This window comes from Caretta caretta, chromosome 1 (assembly GCF_965140235.1).
Source record: "Caretta caretta isolate rCarCar2 chromosome 1, rCarCar1.hap1, whole genome shotgun sequence".
NCBI lineage: Eukaryota > Metazoa > Chordata > Testudines > Cheloniidae > Caretta > Caretta caretta.
In genome coordinates, this window is record NC_134206.1 from 194,960,776 (window position 1) to 194,986,284 (window position 25,509).

Sequence of the window (25,509 nt, forward strand, 5' to 3'; positions counted from 1 at the left end):
AGAAGACGCATCAAAATTAGGCCTAAAGCGTGTTCAATGGTCTGAGGAGAGTCAAGCCATGCTGCTCAAACATGGGTGCCATCAAATGTTGGCTAAGATGTATACTACATTAATATAATAATACCTATAAATATTTCTCTTAAGCACTCCTGCTAACTGATTCGTTGGGGACAAGGGAGGAGAAATAGTTACTTACCTCTTGTGCAGTCAGGGCATGTTCCCCTGCTAAAAGCAGCATACTCAGGCCTCCCATCTGCGTAGGATCTGTTCAAGAGTAAAAGAAATATTAAGGTGATTCATCTGCAAGCTGAAAGAACTTACTGTGTGCACTGAAAAACCTCAAAAGGCTACTTGTCACAGATGCTCCAAAGCAAGATGCCACAAAGCCAGCCCAAGAGAATCACAAATAACCATTTCTACATACCCTCTGGGATAGACATTCAAAGCTGTTTGAGGGATTTGATTGGATTTGTGTGCTTAACTCCTCTTTGTGGGGAATTACAATTTTACTGCCACAGGTTCCAAGCACTACAGTGATGGATATCTTTAAAACGGCAAGTGTGATGATCTCATACCAAACATATGCAGAACAGCGCTAATATCACAAATATTTACAATGGAAATGGAAGCTCAGAATAGGGGAGTAACCCTCCCTCAGCTACAGAACAAGTAAAGAGGAGGGACCGCATCAGAGATGAAGCTTCCTTTTAACAAAAGGGAAGCATGTTTGCTTTTTTACTTATTTTTAAACTAGAGCTGAATTTAGTGTTCAAGCATGCCAGGCTGACAGCTCTGGAGAATGTAGCCCTCTATTTATCCATAGCACCAGTACAGCACAAGGCATTTGGTTGGGCAAACTGCCCACATGTCACCCAGCCAATACAATATTAGGTAGAGTTAAAGTAATCTTAAATAAAATAAATAAATAAATCTTAAAAATGTCAATAAATTGACATTGCAATGAACAGTGGCACCATGTACTCACCCGGTGCCTTTTTCAGGGATCTCACAACACTAGCCTTTTTTTACTATTACTACTAATGACTGATATTAGAGTAGTGCCGAGGGGCTCCATTGAAGTTCAGGGCCCTGTTATACTAGGTGCTGTACAAACACATAGTAAAACAATTTGTGGCCTAAAGAACTCACAAGACAGATCAAGTGGGAGAGAAAGAAAATAATTATCCTCATTTTGCAGATGAGGTACATCTACACTCAGCCCGGCCTCTGATTCAGGTTTGAGGCCAAGCCCCTCTTCCATTCACACACAAATCAAAATCAGTTTGACTCAGGTCAGCAAGCACTCAAGACCTGGGTCCTAGGACCGTTCTAGGGGGGTGAGCCAGAGCCCGAGTCCTGCTATGTATTAGGTTTAAGCCCCGACATTCTGCAGTGTGGACAGAGCTCAAGTTACAGACCCAAGTCAGAAGGTCTGCATAGTGCAGTAGGGATGCATTAGCATGGCTGAGAGTCCTGGGTCTAGCAATTTTAATCCCACATCTACAATGCAGCATGGATGCTCAAGCAATGGCTTGAAAACACTGAGTCCACAAGCCCAGGTCCCACAGACCTTGGGGTACAATGCACTGTAGACATATCCTGAGGCACGGAGCGATTAAGTGACTTTCCCAAGATCACATAAGCTGTCTGTGGCAGAGCTCGGAATCGAGCCCACATCTCCTAAATTCCTGTCCATTGTCTTAATCACACAACCATTTTTCCTCTCTAAACTTTAACGGCTACATTCACAGGGTTAAGTATTTTTATACTGCATTTACAGATGAGTAAACAGAGACTCAGAGAAGCTAAGCAATTTTCCCCAGGTCACCCATGGAGTCGGTGGGTGAAGAAGGACAAGCTGACTCCCAATGACTGAAGAACACTGCCTGATGCCAGAGTGACTCACTCCAGGCACCAGGTTGGTGTAGAATTAATTTTCTGCCTTACCACAAGGAGCAATGCGAGGAGCCTTTTTTCAGTTTCCCATTTCATTTCACATGGGAAAAAAAAAAGCTTAATGGGGCCAAATTTGGGTTTAAAGTCGTATTAGCCTTGAGAAGAAAGATAAAATAATCCTCAAAGAGGAAATACATTGGCTTGGTGTGGGATTTTTAAGAAACAGTGGACAGAAAAAACTCTGGAGGCAGAAGGTAGGGAGGGGAGGGAAGGGGAAATCAGGCACATGACAGAAGTATTGTCTTGCCAGGCCAAGCTATCCAGTTCTGAAAGCCCTCCTCACCAGAAGAGCATTCCAACTGCACTGACAGACAGCAGTTCTTGTCCTTCCAGTTGGGAGACGTCAAAGCAAAGGAAGGAGGCAATTCAGCGGGTGGAGGGGGAACGACATCCTTCAAATACAGAATAACTATGTGTGCGATAGCCTGGTCCAAACCCTTTCCCTATTTCCAAGCATTTTCTTTTCCAGAAGAAGGTCTTGTTTCTCTTCCTTTTAAATGAGCACCTTCTTAATTATAGGGTAAGATTAAGGGTTTTATTTTAAAGTGTTACTGTAGTTGCAACAGACAGTGAAACCATGTATTTAAAAATAAAAATCAAAAGGAGAAAAAATGACAGCTTAGTGGAAAGTGAAAGTTTAATTTGGTGCTCAAGCAACTAAAGAATAGTCGTGCTGCAGCTGAAACAGAGAGCTGGAGGTTGGATAGCTGCTCTTGAGGAGGACAAAAATGCTGCTACCAAGGTTTCAGATTGCAAGATAAAATAATAAAAGGGACAAATAAGATTTGTGTGATAACACACTGCATTATGTTGATACCCTCTTGTGCTTAAGTGTTACTGAGGGCTCTAAGAACAAATTAAGAAAGATAAATAGTTTAATATGGTAAATGCTATTTTAAAATTATTTACAGGTATTCAACAATAATAAAGAGATATCTCTCTCATTATCAGCTTTATTCAGAAAAGAATATGTTAATAGTATAATGGAGGTTGATTTGTGACCTTAACTATAGCTTTCTTTCTTGCTAAAGCTAACACCACAAGTATCACTTTGTTTGCAAATGATGGCTTTTACTAGTACTGGATTATAATGAGACGGAACACTGCAAGAAATGTCCATGCAAGCGAGACATCGTACAGAATGTCTGCCTACTGAACGCATTTAAGCTTTGCCTTATGCCTTATACAAGTAGGGCCCTATCAAATTCACGGCCATGAAAAACATGTCATGGACTGTGAAATCTGGTCTCCCCCCTGTGAAATCTGGTCTTTTGTGTGCTTTTACCCTATACTATATAGATTTCACGGGGGTAGACCAGCGTTTCTCAAACTGGGGGTCCTGACCCAGAATGGAGTTGTACTGGGGTTACAAGCTTATTTTAGGGGAGGGGGGTGTCACGGTACTGTCATCCTTACTTCCATGCTGCCTTCAGAGCTGGGCGGCCGGACAGTGGCCGCTGCTGACTGAGGGCCAAGTTCTGCAGGCAGCAGCGCAGAAGTTAGGGTGAAAATATCATGCCATGCCATTCTTACTTCTGCGCTGCTGCTGACGGCGGCTCTGCCTGCAGAGCTGGGCTCCTGGCTAGCAGCCGCCACTCTCCAGCTGCCCAGCTCTGAAGGCAGTGCTGTCATCAGCAGCAGCGCAGAAATAAGGGTAGCATCACGCCCCCACCCCCCCAATAACCTTGTGACCCCCCCCCAACTCCTAAATAGATGAAATAATGAAATTTATTATTTTTAAAATCCTATGACCGTGAAATTGACCAAAATGGACCAGGAATTTGTTAGTGCCCTACCTATAAGGTACCCCAGGTCAGACATCTTTTAGTAACACTCCATTACAATTTCTATTTTGCTTTAAGAATAAATAAATAAATAAATATATAAATAAAAAAGACACTGCTAGTGACATTGGATATATAGAAGCCTAATGTCAGTGTCAGATATATACCTGACTTAATAATTTGGTCAACAATATTGGGGGAAAAAAGGATGTTTCTTGTATAGACAGTACCTTCTTAAAAACCACGACAAATTTTGTACCATACTTGCATTGGTAACTCTTATTAACACCAATGGGACAACTCGTAAAAGGCAACAAGGATTTTCCCCTCTATATTTGTTTTCCTAATATTACTGAACATAAAAGCAAAGAAAATATAAACATGTCAAATGAAATTGGCAGTGTGGGATGTCTTTACACCACGCACTTTCCTAGTTCTAGAGATGCAACGTGTCTTGAAGATGCATGTTATTAATGGAGTACCAGTGGTTTAAAGAATAACTGTCCTTTGTTTTTCACTTCTTCCTATGTTCAGCTACTGTCTGGTTTCCTAGCAGTAATCCATATGGATTTCAAAGCTGGCAATCATGGGGGCAGCAATTAGACATGAATGAGTTTTTGTAAGATTGGAGAAAGAGGAACTGAGCAAGGCTCAACTGGTACAGAGTTGACACAAGGTTTTCCAGTTGGTATAGCAACACTGAGGCCTTTCATGATTCAGTGATGAACTTCTCCACTGTGAGCACGTAGTACTTTCACAGACTACTTTTGTACCGGTGGAACATCTGCTTTTCACTAGTGGGGTGCAACTGTGACACGGCAGGAGCAGAAACCCTACCAACTTAATATGTGACCCACAGACTGAAGTACACTATTCCTAGACAACATAAAAACACTGTGCTCTTTACAAAAGGAGGGAGGTCTGGTGGCTAAGGCACTGGCCTGGAACTCGAACTCAGCACATCTGGGAGCATTAATGCACTATTCAGATTCCCCTGTCACCCAGTCACCCAACTGTGTTGTTTTGGATATATTTACTTCATTCATTTCTACTAAACAAATCTATTCTTAACTTTATTCACACAAGTAGCCTGCTCACATGAGCAGAGGTAAGCATGGGCATAATTAATTGCAGCATTAGGACTGGGATTTGAAAAGCCTTCCTATTACTGCTTATAGATGACTGTTGTTTACTCTAGGGAAGACGGTGGATCCTTTTCATTCAATGTATCAGATCTTGCCAGAAATCTACTGATTGTTTTGTTGCCCAGTTTTAACTCCATCTGCAGAGATTGACTAGCTTTATTTTAAATTCCTAGCCTTAATTTTTCTGGGCTGCTTTACAGCTCTGTTTATACTAAAGGACACTGTAGGGGTTTATTGTGTACAGAGGGGAGGTGGTTTCACTCAGGAGGAATAAGCCATGCGAGCTGCTGATCATGTAATCTCAAGAACATTTAAAGATGGTTAATGTTATTCTTCTGATGTTAAAAGCAGAATGGAATGAAGGGATTTACAGTATCTGATGCTGGGCTCCCAAATAACAAGCATCACAAATTATGTAACTCTGAAGCATGACAAACTTCATTTTGAACTACATTTCACACTTCCTTCATGCTGAGGAGCAATTTCATTATGGGAACTTTCATACCATTGGGTTGGGCAAAAATGGATACAAGCTTTTTATCCTTTCAATCCCATCCCACACACAAATTTCCCCTACCCCTTTGTCTGTAAGCTCTCCAGGGCAGAGAGCTTGTCTTTTCTGTCACACACACAGAACAGCCTAAACAAGTTTGAAAGTTTTTGTAACATCCTGTGTAAATGTTGTCTTTAAAAACAAGTGAGGGAGGGGAAAAAAGAGCTTGTTTTGTCCCCACTAAATCCAGTTTGTGCCAGTTTTAGGTTTTGAAGTTGCCAATACTCAAGCACATTAGCGCCTGTATTAATCAAAGACCTGATCCTGAAAGTTCTGACCACTCTGCTTGTTAAAAACCCCAAGTTTTTTTTTAGTAGTTACCAGTGTATCATTTCTGTGTACGTGAGATTGATAAACATTGCACGGTGCCACATGAAATTACAGAAAGAAAATGCATACAATCAATAGTATAATTTTTTGATTTATAGTGAAAAGATCTAGTTCTAATTAACTGATGGTGGTCCAGAACTGCAAAATTTGGATCCAGACCAAAGCCTGCCCCACTTTTAGATGTCAGGTCTCTGGCCCTGATTTATGATAGAGCTTGTGCTTAAGTCCATCTCTATTCAAAACACTACATAGCACCTGAACACAGGCTTCAGTGTGGTCCTAAATAGAGGCGCTTACCTGAATTAGGGTCTATAATTGTAACATGGAATGGAGAACATGGAATTATAATAGGCTTGGAATGGAGAAAGCTAGTCTTATTGTCTTTCAGGATAGACTCTCTTAACGTCATCAGTGACAGCGACAATACTCACAGGAAACAAGGACATAAAGCTCACCTGCTATTCCAAAGTTCAGCTGAGGCATTTCTTCAGTCTTTGCCACTTTCTTGGGACTTGGTAAATCTTTTGCAGATTCTGGCGGGAAGGCCCATAGCTTTTTCCTGTTTGTAACAGTGGATGACTGGGTTTTCACAGGTTTGTTTGTTGTAGGGCACCACTTGTAGCCAGGATTTGCCTTCATAAATGCATCTTTGTACTAGACAGGAAAGGAAAAAATAAGTGTAAGGAAAATATTCAAATCAGACATGGCAATAGGATATTTACAGGACAATGGGAGAGCACCCCATTCACTAGAGTGTTCAATTCAGCATATAGTCTTTTATACTCTTAACTGTGGAGTTTCATCAAAGGTCTTAGTCACATCTCTAAACCTGTGCTTTGAGTTCACTCTGACCACCAAGCCAAACCTAACAAGATGAAGTTATTAAACAGCAGGATTTAAAAATAGTAGAGTTTTTCCCATCCTTACTGGTTATCAGTAGCTGGAAAATAAACCACTTTGGAGATAAGTGTGACAAGATTTCATGGCTCCTTGCTCCGCATACACTTTTTGGGGGTTGGAGGGCAGGGGAAGACGACAACTTTGTCTTTTACAATATTTTAGTTATATTCTTTTCAAGGCCAGGTATATTTGTGAGAAAATAAACTGTTACTTACAGATACTGTCTCATTTTCTGTGACAGTGCATCTGATACTTTGCTCTGAGCTCATAATCAGAATTTACCACCATGCATAGCGATCTTTAGCATTAGAAAGCACTGTGGCTGTTTGAAAACTTTCTATGGCCTTGAACACACAAAGCATGCGTCCAAATTGTTTGGGTACATTCCTAGCACCCGATGGCAGGAGAGGCTAACCAGTCTATGTAGCTTGAAGAAAATTCTGGCTCTAATGGAGTCTGGATTAGAAGATGCTTTATTCAGTCCATAACATCTGACAATAATGTTTTTATACTAAAACTACTTTTTGGTCTTATTATTAGGGCTGTCAATTAATTGCAGTTAACTCAAGCAATTAACTGAAAACAAATGAACTTGATTAAAAAAATTATTGGCGATTCATCACAGTTTTAATCGTACTGTTAAATAATAATAGAAAAACCAATTTAAATTTATTATGAATATTTTTGGATGTTTTTCTACACTTTCAAATATATTCATTTCAATTACAACACAGAATAGAAAGTGTACAGTGCTCACTTTTATTATTTTTTATTACAAATATTTGTACTGTAAAACGAATAAAAGAAAGAATTTTCAATTCACATCATACGAGTACTGTAGTGCTCTTTTTTTTATGAAATTGCAACTTAGAAATGTAGAATTATTTTTTTACATAACTGCACTCAGAAACAAAAAACAATGTCAAACTTTAGAGCCTACTAGTCCACTCAGTCCTACTTTTTGTTCACTAATTGCTAAGACAAACAAGTATTAGAGGGGTAGCCGTGTTAGTCTGGATCTGTAAAAGCGGCAAAGAGTCCTGTGGCACCTTATAGACTAACAGACGTATTGGAGCATAAGCTTTCGTGGGTGAATACCCACTTCGTCAGATGCACGTAGTGGAAATTTCCAGAGGCAAGTAGGCACAGCGGTCGGTGGGTTTTCGGTATAGAGCTATTCTATCTACTACCCAAGATCCACAAACCCAGAAATCCTGGATGCCCCATCATCTTGGGCATTGGCACTCTCACTGAAGGACTGTCCAGATATGTGGACTCTCTACTCAGACCCTATGCCACCAGCACTCCCAGCTATCTCCGTGACACCACTGATTTCCTGAGAAAACTACAATGCATTGGCGATCTTCCAGAAAACACCATCCTAGCCACCATGGATGTAGAGGCTCTCTAAACAAACATTCCACACACAGATGGAATACAAGCTGTCAGGAATAGTATCCGTGATGATGCCACAGCACAACTGGTTGCTGAGCTCTGTGACTTTATCCTCATGCACAATTATTTCAAATTTGGTGACAATATATACCTCCAAATAGTGGCACCATTATGGGCACCCGCATGGCCCCACAGTATGCCAACATTTTTATGGTTGACCTGGAACAACGCTTCCTCAGCTCTTGTCCACTCAAGCCCCTTCTCTACCTACGCTACATTGACGACATCCTCATCATCTCAACCCATGGGAAGGAAACTCTGGAAGAATCCCACCACGATTTCAACAGCTTCAGACACCACCATCAATCTCAGCCTGGACCAATCTACAAGGGAAGTCCACTTCCTAGACACCACGGTGCAAATAAGTGAAGGTCACGTTAACACCACCCTATACCAACCGACCGCTTTGCCTACCTGCCTCTGGAAATTTCCGCTAAATGCATCTGATGAAGTGGGTATTTACCCAAGAAAGCTTATGCTCCAATGCGTCTGTTAGTCTATAAGGTGCCACAGGACTCTTTGCCGTTAAGACAAACAAGTTTGTTTACATTTACACGAGATAATACTGCCAGCTTCTTATTTAAGTCACCTGAAAGTGAGAACAGGCATTCGCATGGCACTGTTGTAGCCAGCATTGCAGAGTATTTATGCGCCAGATATGCTAAACCTTTATATGACCCTTCATGCTTCGACTTGTAGATTGTTTATCTTTTTTTACAGTGCAAATATTTGTAATAAAAATAATAATATAAAGTGTGCACGTTACACTTCGTATTCTGCATTGTAATTAAAATTAATATATTTGAAAATGTAGAAAAACATCCAAAATATTTATAATAAATTTAAATTGGTATTCTATTATTAACAGTGCAATTAATCATGATTAATTTTATTAATCTTGTGACAGCCCTACCCATTATCAAAATTCGTTAGTTGATTTTTTTTTAAAAACATCACTTTCAGAAGACGATTTTTTACCATCGTAATGTGACGTATGGGAGGTTCAGAGTAATGTGCCCTGCATAATGAACACACTGCCAACATGTTTAAAGGTGCACTGCAAGGCAAAAGACTTGCATTTACAAAAAACTCCATTGTGATATGGAAAGAAAGCATCAAACTTTTTCCAAGAGGCCTTTCCCCTCCGAGTGTTTTTGTTTTTAAATAAAAACAATTAACAATATCAGATCTTCAGTTCCCTCTGGCAAACCCTGGCAAAACAGAAAGTTGATTTGAATGGTGATAATGATGCCACTCAGCTCAGGTTCTACCCACAAATGACATACACTCCAAATATCTTGCCACGATCCTTCAGTAAAAAACAGGAGATGAACGCAGAACAACATGTAAAATACACATAGGAAAATAACTTCTTTGAATAAAGTTTGAGGCTGTATCATCAAGGAGCATATATATATATTGTATTGCTTCGCAGTGCACTTTAATGTGTTCTTTTTAGTGACTGAGTTTTCTCATTCACAGACATCACTAGAAATGGGAAAACCAAAAAGATGGCAGGGGAAAAGGGGTATATTTCATTTGAGGAACGCACTTTACTGGAGAACAGTCAATGGAGCTGGCAACAGAGACTGGGCTCCATGAACAGGTGCTGACGTAAAAAGGCAAGTAGGAATTTGCTAAGCATTGTTCGGATGTCATGTCAGTCTGGAGTTTGCATTTATCAGTCAAGAAATACCAGATTGGTATGTGAGAGGAGAAATGGAGGTCCAAAATAAATACATTGTCCATAACTGGTACCTTTTAAGTAGTAAAACTACATATTAAGCAATATGGCAGTGATTTAGAGAATTTGGGGGTCAAGAGAGATGGAGAAGGATGCCCCTTAGAGCATACAATTAAGTATTGCATTTATGAGAGCACACTGATGTGCTGAGGTATAATAATTTTGTAGGGGAATATGGAGAAATTAGTGGTTACTCTTTTTATACAGGAATCTGCCTGTGAAGCTCATGCTTGAATGTCATACAATGAATGGCAAAAAGTTAATCTTTGGATTATTGCTGGTGGCTGTTGAGAGTTGTGTGATAATACATCCTCAGAGCACCGAAAAGGCTGTACACTGATTACGACTGGATGCCTTGTGAGAGTCAGAAACATTTATTTGGACATTCTTAGGCCAAGGTAACAGGACTTGCCAAAATAGCAAGCCTGAGGCCTAATTCTTGCAGTGGTAGAACGCCTTTCTGTTTGTGATTCAGGCTGCCCAACGCTTATCAGCACAACTCCGATGGGTTTAGAAAGCCCAGTTCTGTGGGAGGCTACCAAATTAGTGCTATCTATTCCTGGCATGGGAATGAGGTATGATAACTTCAAATGTATTAGCTGACTATTGGCAGAGGCCAATGATTAAATGGGCATGAAGCCTAAACTATCCTCACCCTAAATTCTATTTGATGCGTGCTGGCAGGATAGCTAGGGATGTTTCCAGCGCAGTACCACGTGCTCCATTCATTCATGTGACATCAGTCCAACCACTTTTCGCACAAAAGCGAAAGCACTGAATTCCCTTTAAAAAATATTGCATACAAACAAAACTAAAGAAAATAAATCCTTTGGCTACGGATGGAAACAGGTAATAAATGTTTTGAAAACCACATCCTCTAACAGAGCTACTCCAGTTCTTTCCCAGATCAATATCCATGTGAACTGCAAAACCCTTTGTCTTGTGGCAGTATTATCATTGCATGTGTGCTTCTTGTACTTTCATTTCCATCTTAATCTGTCAACTGTCACTGTCCGCCTCCAGATTGGAGCATGGATATGGATGATTCACCTCAGAAAAACAAAAATACTATGTGGATACAATGTGTGAAGTTCTATTTTTATTTATTTGTAGGCTTTCCTATAAATAATTTGTATGTGCTGCTGAACCACATAATCTCTCTGTATATCTTGAACGGGCTACATGTATTAGATTGGAAAATTAAAGAGTGTGGCACCTCCTACTTATTTTTTTTTAATTCCACTTGAAGTGTTCATTTTACTAGTGAATGGGCACAACATGAAAATAGCATCATCAAGGGAAGAAACACACACACACACACACACACACAAAGAAACAGCTTTACTTTCTATTGTTAGAACATCAAACCCACTCATGAATCAGTTTTCCTGCTCACACAGTTAAAAGCACAGAACCCCCAATAGCACTAAAGTATATCACCCCACAGGGTTATAATACATCACCTACTCGGATTTATGTATTACAGAACTCTGGGCTGTTGCTCAATTACCATCCTTTTTTAACTATTCACAATGATTTAGGAGGCCAAGTAGGATCTCAATGTTTTCTGACAGACACTTAATTCTTTTCTTAAAATAAAAGATTTTTAAAACAAAATAAAAATAGATGGCTCCAGACAGCACTGTAACTGGTATGGCCATTCATAGCACAGGATGTTTTCTTGAGGAAAGGTCTAGTCATTAGTTGTTTAATGACTGCCAGCACCTCTTGGAAGAAGCATTAAAAATTTCCATCAGCGCTCCCTTGCTGGCTTTCAGTCAGCCATGTATTGCCAACACCAAGCATTCAAAAATCATGAATCCGGGCTGACACGGACACACAAAAGGAATCATGGGATTGATTTAAAATAATAAAATCTGGTCTCTATTTCCCTTCTAGGATTTGAGCCTTCAAAATTTGTGTTTTTGGGAAGATGGATGGTCCAGTGGTTAAGGTGCTGGCCTGGCAAGTGGGAAACCTGGGTTTAATTCACTGCTTCACCATGGACTTCCTGAGTGAACTTGGGCATGTCACTTAGCCTCTCTGTGCCTTAGTTCCCCATCTGCAAAATAGGGTAATAGCACTTCTCTACCTTACAGTGAGGATCAAAATATTGGGACGGGCTTTGAGATCTACTGATGAAAATATAAAAGGAGTACTTGTGGCACCTTAGAGACTAACCAATTTATTTGAGCATGAGCTTTCGTGAGCTACAGCTCACTTCATCGGATGCATACCGTGGAAACTGCAGAAGACATTATATACACACAGAGACCATGAAACAATACCCCCTCCCACCCCACTGTCCTGCTAGTAACAGCTTATCTAAAGTGATCATCAAGTTGGGCCATTTCCAGCACAAATCCAGGTTTTCTCACCCTCTGCCCCCCTCCCCCCCCCCCCACAAACTCACTCTCCTGCTGGTAATAGCCCATCCAAAGTGACCACTCTCTTCACAATGTGTATATTATGGTTTCCAGCTTTCCTCTGAAAACATGAATGCTAGAAATTTAACACACATACACACGCACACACTCTCTCTCTCTCTTTTAACAGTAATATTCTCACAAACCACCAGGAATGAATCCAGGAGCTTGGACTTTCCAAAAAACCACCAAGAGTGTTGGCAACACCGTGAAGGACATGGTTTACATGTATGTCACGGTCCACACCTCTCCAAGCATATCTAGCAAAACTCCACAGGTGGAGGCATATTATTTGTCTCTTCTCATTTTGATGCTGCTTCCAAAGCAGCCGCAAAACAAGGTCTGAGTCTGAGCTTGTCTGCGAAATAGCTGAAAGAGTCCTCACAGTGAGAAGTGCTCAACTTTGTTGCTGAGTGGCAACAGTCTGCATTCATCAGGCTGTTCACCACAGGAAAGAGGCCAAACAATTCTGCTGGCCCAGATATTGTGGATTCAAAGAAATATTTTAAAACCAACTGTTTTCCAACAAGCACTTTAGCACTACAGCCCTTTCCGTTTTTTACAAAAAGCTATTTGAAAAATTCTAGCCCAAATATGAAGGGAGCAGTGGGGAGGCATTCTTAAGAGGTGAACTCGATCCCTTTCGTGCATTTGGGTAATTAAAATAGACACACATATTTATGTACAATTCAAGTGACTGGGGAATAAAGACTACCTTTACTGAGGAGAAAATGGCTCTTTCACTCTAAACTATAATGCTAATAAATGGCAGCGAGCACATGTGGTTCTGCCAGAAGTATTTAGCAGCTATTGAGCTTTTGCCCTTGTGCAATAAAAGTTTTATAGTTTAAGTTGAAGCTGACCTACAATGGTTACAGGATACAAATCAAAAGCCTGCTGTCGCTCCTACTGAAGACAATAGCAGAACTTCCACTAACTTCCATGTTTTAAACTAACAAAAATTCCATGTACTCTCAGCATTGTTGGCTAAGATTTTTAAAACCGGGGGCCAGATTTTCAAAGGTACTTAGGAACTTAGGAACCTAAAGGTTCAGATAGCTACTTTTGAAATTCCCACTAGGTGCCTCAGTGAGTTAGACACGTAATTCCCATAGAAAGGCAATGAGAGTTAGGCACTCAGTCCGCTTAAGAGCTTTTGAAAATCCCATTAGGAGCCTATCTGTACCTTTAAGTGCCTGAACACCTTTGAAAATCTGGCCTTGGTGCGTATAGCTAGGCTTCTAAGTTCATGTTTAGGTACCTATATAAATGACCCAATTTTCAAAATTGCTGAAGTCCATGAGAATTGCTGGGTGCTCAGCACATCTGAGGAAATTCAGAACACTTATTTAGATGCCTAACTTTTGGCATCCAATTTTGAAAGCTTTAACCATTTGCAGTAAAAATCTTGAGATCTGATGACAGCAATGGTGGAATACCACCACAGTGAAAAGCTTTTTATGATCTATTTCAAATCATAATTCTCTGAAACGTGTCAGTTAGTTTAGATGGCTTCATAATTAGACCAAAAAATTGCAATATGAATGTAATTTTATTCTTTCCTCTTATAGGTCGCCACCTGCTAGCCTGTAAATTGCCTGTCTTTAGGAAAAGGCAAACAACACTTAACACGATTTGTGTTACCCCACTTGAGAATCCCCACAACAAACCAAGCACTAAATAATATGAACTAATAATATTCAAAATGAGGTTTCAGTTGATTATGTTTATTTTACAGTGTGAGCCTGATTATGAAGAGGTACTAAAGACAATTCAGTTGTAGACTATTGTTGCTAATTATTATTGTTGTACTGCACAACTGTTTGAAGAATAAAAATTATACGCTTTATATCTTCTACACATTCTTGGAGCTCATTTTAATGATCTGAACTCCCTTGGATATATTGTTTCTCTTCTATAGCAAATGCACAATGTGTTCTTAAAGCCAAGAAAAACTAAATCATTACAGGAACAGTGACATATAATAGTATGATTAATAGTTCCAGATCTGTCACTTCTCATGAGTTATGCAATTATTCCCCTCCCAACCCTTACTAAATAAAAGTTTCTTTCAGCAAGAGAAAGAAAGAAAGATTAGATTTACTTATTTTGAAAAAAAGAGTAAAAAACTTTCCTCTTTCCAATATATGTATCATATCTCTTCATTGACTTTTCTTAATTTTTAAAAGCACTGCCTAATTTAAAGTGGGAATGCAGAATAAATTAGGAACTTCAGTAACAGGAACAAACCCATAGTTCATCTAACTTAGTATCCCGTCACAGACTGAGAACAGTACTGGGTGCTTCAGAAATTGTTTACATCTGCTTTATACATTTTTATTTATAAAGTATGTCTATGCCATGTACAGTGCTTGTCTTTCCTTACTATTTCTGAACATGTCCCAAGACAGAAGCTCCAGAAATAAGTAGATCTCCAGAGAGCCATATGATCTAATACAGCTCCCTCAAGATATCCAAACTTCATGTGTGTTTGGAAACAGTAAGAAATGATCCTAAATAATATGCACAAGTTATGGATAACTGTCTCCTTAACTGTCCTAAGGATAGCTCTGACTCAGGCTCCATCTACTGCTTATTCTATAGTCCATGAGCTCAGATGTAGTGTTCTCCTTTTTCATTGCCCCAGCAGTTGCCTTGTTTGATGTCAAACTCCATAGTTCCCCACACAATCCACGTTAAACAACTAATTACTATCTTCTGTTTCGGGCTAAGAAGTCTATCCTATATAACCGGCTACAGTCCAACCCACTCCAACATCACTCCCTCACATTTAAATTGTGAGATGAAAGACATTTTATGAAATGAGGGACTTTTCATGGGATTCCCGCATAAGGGATTTTGATGACCTATTGTTCACTGATTCAGGGATTGGATTCCGCCTTAGCAACACTTGCCACCTGAGCAGTTACACATCAGAGAGAGAACAGTGAATAGGCAAAGTGAACAGTTCATGAACCAATGGCAGCTTAAAAATGATTTGGCCAAACTATTTGGTGAACACTGATTTTATTAGCAAAGGAAAAAAACAGGCTACGTTTTTGGAATTTTGGGTTCAACAAGGACTGTTTAACAGGCTCTATTACCAATAGGAAATGCACAGTTCAAGATAATGCCATCTATCAGTACTGTTGATTAACATGGAATGGACTTTTAATTATGCCTTCCTTGGGCACATGCCTGCCACACCTTTCTGGGCGGACAACATGCCATTTACATGCTAGCCTCATACGAATGCTGTACCATGAGCTCTATGTCCATTGCATCCAGAAGATTACCAAGGACAGGATAGTTTGGATACAAACACACTGCTTCCCTTGCACTCTGATTCAAAATAAAACAAGCATTAGTGACAGTAACACACACCAGAAACCTTAAAATGAAAGCATTGTACAAAACCACAGAGCACACAGTCTTACTTTAGAAAATGGCACTTCAGAGAATTTCTGATATACTATGTACTGTGACACATTTATATCATCATGTTAAATACTAAGACATTATAATGCACAGAAGATAAGACATTTACAGCAGAAATTCTGTTGACAACCACATACAACTGGAACAGTACATACCTCCTTGGCCATGTCAGTGTATTTTTGCTTTTCTTTCGGGTCTAGAACAGCCCACCAATCTGCCAATATCTTGGTAGCACCACGATTGTCCAGACGGGGGTGTTCCTGCCGCACAAGGGAGCGATGACGTTTGCAAAATAAGAGAAATGCGTTCATTGGCCTGCGGGCTCGCTGCTCTGAGGATTCATCATCTTCGGTTTCATCAGCATCGTGCTCTAGACCTTCAGTCCCAAGAAGTTGGACCTATTAGCACCAAAAGAGAAATGTTAAAAAAAATAAGTCAGTCAATAAAACATGGATAAGCATCACCCATTATATTAAAATTTGTGCATGCATATATATATATAACTAAAACAATGATACACACATGCCCTTCCCAAAATATGTCTACAGTAAATCTGCCAATGTCTTGTACCTAAGCAGAGGTCAGTAAAAAGCTTGTTCAAGCCAAAGTTTCACTCTGAAACTCTCTTGCCATACTTGAGCTAAAATTAAGAGAGGGAACAGGTGAGGGCCATTCTCTGCCACCAGCCTAGAGAGTTCAACCTCAGGCACTGAAAGCAAGAGCAACCCATTACATAACTGTCACAATGCAACAATGGAGAAAGGACATCTTAGTTAACTTAGCCTGGACCATGTAGCTTGCAACCAACAATGTGAACGGCCACTGGAAATGAACAGTTAGCTAGCACAGAGGACTGGTGCTATGTAGTCCCAGCAACTCTTTCCCCACTCAAAAGCTGTGTTGCTGCACCACTCCGTACAATAACTAAAAAGTTGCCGAATGCTTTTCAGAGGGTAACCCCAGCTGGAACACCACTGTAGCAATTCAGCCTTGAGCTCATAGATGTAAGAGTCCCTGTGGCAAGACCCACCTCACAGAAGACGAGTCAAAGCCACTGGAGCAACGATAGATATAATAGTACTATTGTATAACATGGAAGCCCATTTTATAGTACAGAAAAGTTGTGGAGCAAATATGATGCTGCCAATATAAACTGTATCCGCAAAGGTGAGGTAACACCTCCATCAGAACTCACCCTCACAGCCTCAGTGCATTTCTCTAGTTACTTCTCCCTACCCATCTGCATCACTCTGTCTTATCCGTGTTTGGCCTAAGCCAGTTTGCTCCCAACCTCGTCCCCCACAACACAACTCTATCAGACATCAAGGCGATGTGGATCTGAGTATTAACTGCATCTTGGGGACACTGCGGATCATGATCTCTCCTGTCTTCCCAACCCATCCTTCATCAACCAGGACGAACTGTAAACTTGTGGGACTCCACATGCTGTGTCCCTTGGGATGCTACGCCCCTTGGGAAACAAAACTGAGGCCAGGGTCTGTGAACAATGCCAAAGACAAAGTAGTAAACCGATGAAACACCATCCCATCTGTGCCCATAATATCCCAGAAGAGTCAAATTTTGTGGGCAACGGTAGCAAAAGGTGTTGACAGATCTAACAAAGTTAATGTGGCATCTCACTGACTCCATCAACTGAAGGAGATATTAAACCATGGATATCATTGTCTCTGTACTAAACTCCTTTTTTTAAAGGAGTGCAATAGATTTAAGGCATCTTGTGAAGTCCAGGCCATAAGATATACCACATTCAATTCAAAAGTTTTTGCCAGCATCTTTGTTACAGAATAAGTGTAAAATGGAGAGGTGTATCATATTTTTAAAGGACATGAAAGAAACTTTAAAAACTGTAAAATTATTTGCTGAGTATCCCTATATCTCTGCAAAGGCAGACTTCCATTTCTTTTCACTGGCTATATTCATGGTGGAAGAAAAATATACAAAAACAGAATTTGGTCCATCGTCAACAATTTATGGTCAAACTCTCTAAGTTACACTTGTGTAAATGAATATGGAGTTATTTCAGATTATAAAATCAACTAAGAGCTGAATTTGGCCTTTAAAACAGTATCAGTTTCTGTAAGGCCAGACACTGCAATTCACAGGTGCAGTAATAAATTCAATCTTGGTTGTTCATTTTAATCCTGTTGAGTTACCTTGACTATACCTCTGGTAAACATCTTAATTTGAATAATTAAATATATACACTGAAATTTTAAGTTTCCTCAAGCTACTATAAATCCACTCTGATGTTTTTTGTTTCCTCACAGTTTAATAAAAGGAGAAAATGAGTGCTAGCCCAAAATCCAAAACCCATAAAATATCCTCAAATATGTCACGTTTCTAACTAATGTTGTTTTTCCCTCCAACCCCAAGAAAGTTATCATTTTATCAGCCATGCTCCTGACTCTCAATGATCCACTCAAAGATCTTTATTGAACTGCCTCTCAACACTAATGTAGTAATACTAAGGGCTTATCTTTTGGAAGGGAGAGTCTACCTTATCGATATCTTCTTCTTCCTCTTCTTCCTCCTCCTCTTCAGAAAAGTCAAGGATTTTCTTTGCAAGTAGTGGATGCCACTGAAGACACTTTCTCTTTGGTCGTTTCCCAGTTCCCTCTCCTTCTGTTGAATGATCCTTATTCCGATTACTGCCTTTCATTACTGTGACCTGCCATGCAAAAACAGCCACAAAAGTCATCTTACCAAATTCAGGCAGATCACTTATGCATGTTAAGCATAAAGGATCATCCTGTTAAGAGCTGAACAAACTAATACCCAATTCAGAGGTTTATCAAATACAAGATTCTCAATTTTTTTGACAACACTATATATGGACATTTAATTTAATAAGTTTTTAATATGGCATTATGTGAGCTCGCTGTGGATGAATCCTTTCTTGTCTTAACACTCCCTTCAAGCTACCAGATCAACCTGTGACATCCAGATCATGACTACGTAATAATTGGGACACTAGCCCTATCTAGCTCTCTCAAACACACTCTTGCCCAATCTACAGTTCAAAGTATTCACACTTCACCAGCTAAGTGAGTGAGCAAGAGGCTTCAAGCTTCTCCAAAGCCTGTGTCTACTGCAGTATTTCATATTTTGTCAAGCCAGGAAATCCCTCCTTTTAGCACCAGAACATCTCGCCAGCCACACATCTGCAAATCACGCATTTATATTTAGCAATGATGATTTTTAATCCTGTGACACCATGAGCCAGGATTTCCCCAGTGCCATTAACAAGTGCAATAGAGAAATCTGATGCCCAGTCCTAAAGGGATGAATTATGAATTTGAAGCAAACAAGAAGAAGCAATTACACCAAAAACATTTTCAAAGTGCTTGTCTACATGAACATTTACACAATACAAAAACCCCTGAAAGAATGAAGTGCATACCCACACAGTACAGATCATATTCATCCATCACTCTTGCATATTTGTATTTCATATTAAGTGTCTCAGATCTGTCTTATTGAAATTCATAATTATTGCATGTTAACATCCAATTTAAGGTGCTGCTTACAAGATCTGATAACCAGGCATATCTTGAAATAAGGCATAATATCCCTCCATGCATACTGGATACAAATCAATGATTTTTTTTTAAATCAGATTTTATTTTAAATTAAATTGGATTTTTATTTCATTATTTAAATAATAAGTTTTTCTTTTTGAAAAATACACCTGTTTAAAATGAAGTCTGAATGTAATACATTAAAGCCTAAATTTATTATAATCTCTTAAAACATTTATATGAAAATAAATACACTGTGTCTATGATCCGCTACCAAAACCTTGAAGTTAAAGGCTGCTTTTCTATATAAAAAAAGAATCAGGGGGAAAAAAAATCTAATTTTTGAAGTCAAGCTTTATAAATAGGGCACAATAGTTCATGTAATATATTAAGGCCTGTTTTGTTTATTAAAAATAAATTTTGTATGCTGGTTTAATTAAATTCCAGTTGCCATCCTAACACAGCTTGACAAAAATCATGAACTAAAAGTTAATAATCTACTAAATACGCAATATATCATTCACTATTTTCTTACATACTAAAAATGTACAATTAATAAGAATCTGAAAATATTAAGCTATATAGTTGCTCAAATAATTGTATATAGTTATAGTGTACCTTCCTAGGTAACAAAAAATAATAAATGACTAAACCTACTATAAAGGCTGTATTTACTTATATGTTTTAATGGTTATATCAACCCATGAAAATGCACCTTTCTTTAGAAAATAACTGAAGTACAAATGGAAAAGTTGATTAAAATCAATGATTTAAATTGCATTGGCTTAAATCAATCCACCCTTCCTACGTATACCCAAGATAAGAGCTTGCAACTATTTATGGAACTTTTTTGGTTTGTTCATTTGCATCCTTTTGTTAACATGACATTAATGTACACTGTCTTGAGTCAAAGATGATACTGATGGTAACCAGAATTAACATGTAGGAAAATGAGTGAATCTAGACAATGGATAACCTATATGGCCTGTAAAAATATCTGTGGAAGATTTTGAAAGGCTAATGGTCATCTCTCAGTGGCAAGCTAACAATAATGGCCAAATCATGGTCCCAATGCAAATTTCATCATTAATTTCAAATCGGACAAGGGTTTGGCTATTGGGAAAGATGTATAATCATTTAAGGGCAGGAAGGCAATATGATAAAGATGCTGCTTTTTGGAACATAACTGCAGAACCATGACTTTTTAGTTATAGGCACAGAGTGGAAAAATATACAGTGTTTATCACACCCACAAATATTCAAGTATTAAGACAGATTAGCTAAAACAAGTAACTTGAACAATTTGATGCAACAGCTACTGTTGTTCAGGCCAAATTACATGTTCCATTCCAAACACAGTTTTCAGTTATTAATATTGTACCAGATTCTCAGCACCAGCTCTGTCCCCCTTTGCATAAGGGTACATAATTTGGCTGCCTATGAGCAGTTGAGAAATTCCTTGTTGGGGGAAACTTACTTGCACAAAGATTGCCACCCCCCTCTAAGTGCCCCCCTTCTGGCATAGGAGTTGTGTCAGGGGAGGGAGAGGGCAGAGCTCATCTCCAATACACCAGTTCTCTACTGACACATGGTCTGAAAGCATCCATAAACAGATTTCGTAAGTTAGAGCAGCCTACTGGTACCCTAACTTATATCTGGGTCAGAACAGCTTGAGAATCAGGGAGCAACAACGGAATACATGTTGGCACAGTAAAAGAATCCAATGCAATATTTTCAAGTTAGAACTTTCCATGCTTCATCTCATCCAAGACGTGATTTTTGTTAAAGTTTGGACAAAATCCTTTTGTTCACTTCAGAATTACATAAGGGTTGAGGGGGTAGTGAGAGAAGATACAAGTCACTTGCCCCATATGATCAAAGCTTCACTGAGGAACACGCACACCAAACATCAGAAGCTACCACAGGAAGTTCTAACCTGCGTAATTTCAATAGTCCTCAATGAAAAAGGAAAAAATTCAACTTCAAAAGAAGTTGGTTCAGTAATGTTAAACTGGGAACATTTGTACCATCTTAGTAATTTCACACATGGGCATTCGAATTGTAATTTGTTCTTTTCTCCCCTTTAACACATCAGTTCAGGATGCTTTGGGATTTAGCAGCTTTCCCATAAGATACTTATTTTATTGTTGTGTGTATCATCTTGCTCTTCGATGTAATGCTAATTTAAGCGCTGCTTTTCATGTCAGTTATTTCACTGATAATTATCTGTAACCAATACTTCTTTTAAAATTATATTACCGGCACTATAGAAGTCTCATTACTAATTCAAAAATCAAGTTTAACAGGCAGCTTTCTGCTCCCCCAAGTTTTAAAGAGGATTAAGATAAATCTTCACAAAAGATAAGTAACCCCACAGCATGTTTTATAAGTATTCTCAATTATATCTGAAAATTTATCCAGCAAGTAGTTTTGGAAAAGGCAAGTGAAAACAGGAGCTGAGCACTAGCCATTTCTAAAATTTGTAAGGGATTCATGTCATGATCTTTATTTATTATTGTCCCTTGCTCACAAACAATTGTTTATATTTTCCCGATACATAGGCCAAACATTGAGTACCTAATTATCCCTTAAAAACAATTTACTGAATCAAGTACTCATTGTACTGCACATTACTGAATAGGTAAAAATGCATTTTCAGCTTCCTGGAATTTAGTTACATTAATTAGGGTTTTTTCAAATTGTGATATATTTTACCCTTGCAGTCATTATGATGCAATAGTTCATCTATTATGAGACTCTCAATCAGGCAGCTACCAGCTCACCATAACAAGAGAAAAAGAAACTCAGGTCTGCAGCACCAAAATCAAAGCCCTGGATACTAGAGAGGTAGATCTCTTTAGAGAGACACACATTGTCTCTCCTCAATAAAGGCTGGAGTAGTCTCTGATACGGCCTGAGCCTGTACCCCTTAATTCAATGGGAGTTTTGCCATGATTTCAGTGGGAGAAAGATCGGGGCCACAACAAGGTCAGCTTTCAGTCTTCCCTCTAACTCGGCAGCGGGACAAGGAAACAAAACAAAATGCCCTCATGAAGTATGCAAAGCTATATCCTGTGCCATCAAGACACATTCCCCTCCCACTAGGGTGACCAGATGTCCCGATTTTATAGGGACAGTCTTTTTTTTTTTTTGGTGTGTCTTTTCTTATATAGGCTCCTATTAACCCCCACCCCCTGTCCCACTTTTTCACATTTACTGTCTGGTCACCCTACCTCCCACAAACTTTGAGGAAAATCACAGCGGGCATTTTCAAGCGATTTGGATCACTATTTTGTAATGTTTCAGCTTTTCTGATTTCTTTTTTTTTGGGGGGGGGAGCTCATTTTATTTTACATAATCTTTGTGCTCCACATTTCACAGTAGTTTTAATTTGTCGGTGTCTACTGAGAATGATCCCTTGTACCTTCTTCTCCTGGCAGAAGTCTCTCACAACAGGAAGGCCAGAGAATTCCATAGGTGGATCTAAGCATTGTATAGAAAGAATATCAGCCTCTACCAAATTCTATAGGACTTTTCTTTTGCGGACTGAAGCTTGAGACACCACATGTTGAACATTTTCCTTTTGAATAGGTTCTCTCTCCATTCTGCCCGTGTGCTCCACAGATACAGTACACTCATAATGACATATAGTCACAGTTAATAGATTACCAAGGGTTGCTTAACATGACAGCAAAAAATACCTCTAATCCACATGAACTTAATAGTTCCCTCATTTTTCCTTTCGAGTTCTTGGCTACTTACAGTGTAACCACACTGGATAAAATCCAATTAAAGTTCAAGTGAACACATAAATAAGTTAATGGTATCTTGTACTATACTACCATTGCTTACTTATTGATTAACTGAACATTAATGGAATTCATTTAGTTGAATCTTTAGGCTCCTATGTTTATCCTTTTTTCTTAATATATAATCAATAGCATCGTAGCTGATTGTTTCCTACGCAGGGAATTGCTCATGTACAAATAAAAGTAGCCAGGTCTAATGGAAAGTTCACACTGACTACAAATGACATTTCTATGTTCTTTACGCAGCTCTATAAACATATAGTGGTGATGCACGTTAAGGGCAATGATCTCCGCTCCTGATGCAAAACTATTAATAGGTCTCCAATAACCATCCCACACTGCCATCAATAGTAAAATTAAAAAGCTCTCTCAACAGAATTGTTATCAAAATATTTTTTCAGCCTTTTCCTGCTGGCTATCTTTTTATTTTCTGTTGCTGGAAACACAGTATTCTCTGTCACTTTATAAATATGTACACCCAATGCAAGCTTTCAGCAGAAAAATGTAATCATCTGCAAAAATGTTAAGATTTTTTTTGGGAGGTGGGGAGGATTGTTTGTGGGTTTTTTTTACACCTTTACTACATATTTTTTTTCAAATTTAGTTATAGAATTAGATGCAAATTTTCATCTTTAAAAATTCAAAACCCCCAAACTGTTTTATTGTGCCTTTTCTCTGACATCTAATTCCACCCTCCCTCTCCCTACGTTCCTAGATTCTTTACAAAACAGTAAGTAAATATGGCAGTCCAATTCCATGGTTTTAGCTTTGGGAACATTGACAGTTGCCTGCATGATTTCTTAACCCTACATGTTGCATTAACACTAATGGAGTACCTGCAAAATTATACATTTACAGTGGTGATAATCAAAATCTTTACAAATGTCTTTACAAGTAATTAAACATTAGGAAAGTATTTATACTAATCTCTATACCAACAGGCTTGGCAAAATTCAAGGTTTATTTTTGTAATTTCAATATATAATGTCTATGTTTATTTTTAAGCATTTATTTTTATCAATTTAAATTTTTACAGTTGCAGGGGGATGTCACACAATTATGTAATGACAGACACTATGAATCAAAATGAAGCTTTATAATTGTTAAAACACAAATTGACAACGTCACATATCAACATATACAAAGAAAATATCCCTATATCAAACCCCAAGAAGTTCTCAAGCAGCATTTCTCTTACTTTGCCTATCTGTAAATTTTTCTCATCAATCAATGTTTCCTGACATTTACTGATAAAAACTGAACCCTTCCAAGCCTATGAAAAGACAGTTACCTTTTCCATAACTGGTGTACTTCGAGATGTGTTGCTCATGTCCATTCAACTTAGGTGTGTATGCTCGCCACATGCACCTGTGCCGGCAGTTCTTCCCTTAGCAGTATCTGTAGTGGACCAGCTTTGGCGTCCTCTGGAGTGGCATGCACATGCCGCGGTATAAAGGGCTCTGCCGGTTCCCCCCCACCCTCAGTTCCTTCTTGCCGGAAACTCCAACAGTGGGGAAGGAGGGTGGGTTGTGGAATGGACATGAGCAACACATCTCGAAGAACACCAGTTACGGAAAAGGTAACTGTCTTTTCTTCTTCGAGTGCTTGCTCATGTCCATTCAACGTAGGTGACACCCAAGCAGTACCCCTCGGAGGTGGGTAGGAGTTCACAGACATGTAGACTGCAACACAGATCTGCCAAACCCAGAGTCACCCCTGGTCTGCTGAGTGATGGCACAGTGGGCCGTTAACGTGTGCCCTGAGGACCACGTCGCAACTCAACAGATATCCTTGATTGGGAAGTGTGCCTTGCCTGCGCTCTGGCCTCTGATGATCGGCAGCGGAGGGACTCCCATCAACTCATAGCAGGTCTGAATGCAAGAGATGATCCAGTTAGAAATCCTGTGTGTGGACACCGGGAGGCCCTTCATCCTATCAGAGATGAAAAGCTTAGTCGACTTACTGAAACGCTTTGTCAGATCTAGGTAGAAAGCCAGGGCCCTCCTTACATCCAAAATGTGAAGGCACCTCTCTTCACTAGTCTCATGGGGCTTAGGGCAGAAGACCGGAAGCAAGATGTCCTGGTTCACGTGGAAAGTAGGGAAGGAAGGCCGGGTGCCTTGGGAAGGAAGGCCGGGTGGGGCCAGAGCTGGACCTTGTCCTTATAGAAGGCTGTGTACGGCGATTCTGAGGTCAGGGCTCGCAGCTCGGAGACTCGCCTCACCGATGTCACTGCCACCAGGAAAGTGACCTTCCACGATTGGTGAGACAGGTAGCACGAGGCCAAAGGCTCAAAGGGTGGGGCCGTGAGCCTGGACAAAACCAAGTTGAGATCCCACTGAGGGGTCGGGGACCAAACTTGAGGAAAAAGCCTCTCAAGGCCTCTGAGGAACCTGACCTTCATGTCATGGGAGAACACCGTCTGCCCCT

The 25,509-nt window shown here is 39.5% G+C and overlaps 1 protein-coding gene across 6 annotated transcripts in view; it reads right to left on the reverse strand.

Moving 5' to 3' along the window:
* Positions 1-25,509, reverse strand: part of BBX (BBX high mobility group box domain containing) — a 190,010-nt gene that overhangs the window by 68,486 nt on the left and 96,015 nt on the right. For all 6 annotated transcript variants that reach the window (XM_048870868.2, XM_048870888.2, XM_048870877.2 and 3 more), the window contains 4 exons: positions 18,250-18,420; positions 15,887-16,129; positions 6,224-6,422; positions 197-264 (listed from right to left, as the gene is read on the reverse strand). In XM_048870868.2, coding sequence (XP_048726825.2) covers positions 197-264; positions 6,224-6,422; positions 15,887-16,129; positions 18,250-18,411 — 672 coding nt within the window. In that variant the 5' untranslated portion in view covers positions 18,412-18,420. The remainder of the gene's footprint in view (positions 1-196; positions 265-6,223; positions 6,423-15,886; positions 16,130-18,249; positions 18,421-25,509) is intronic.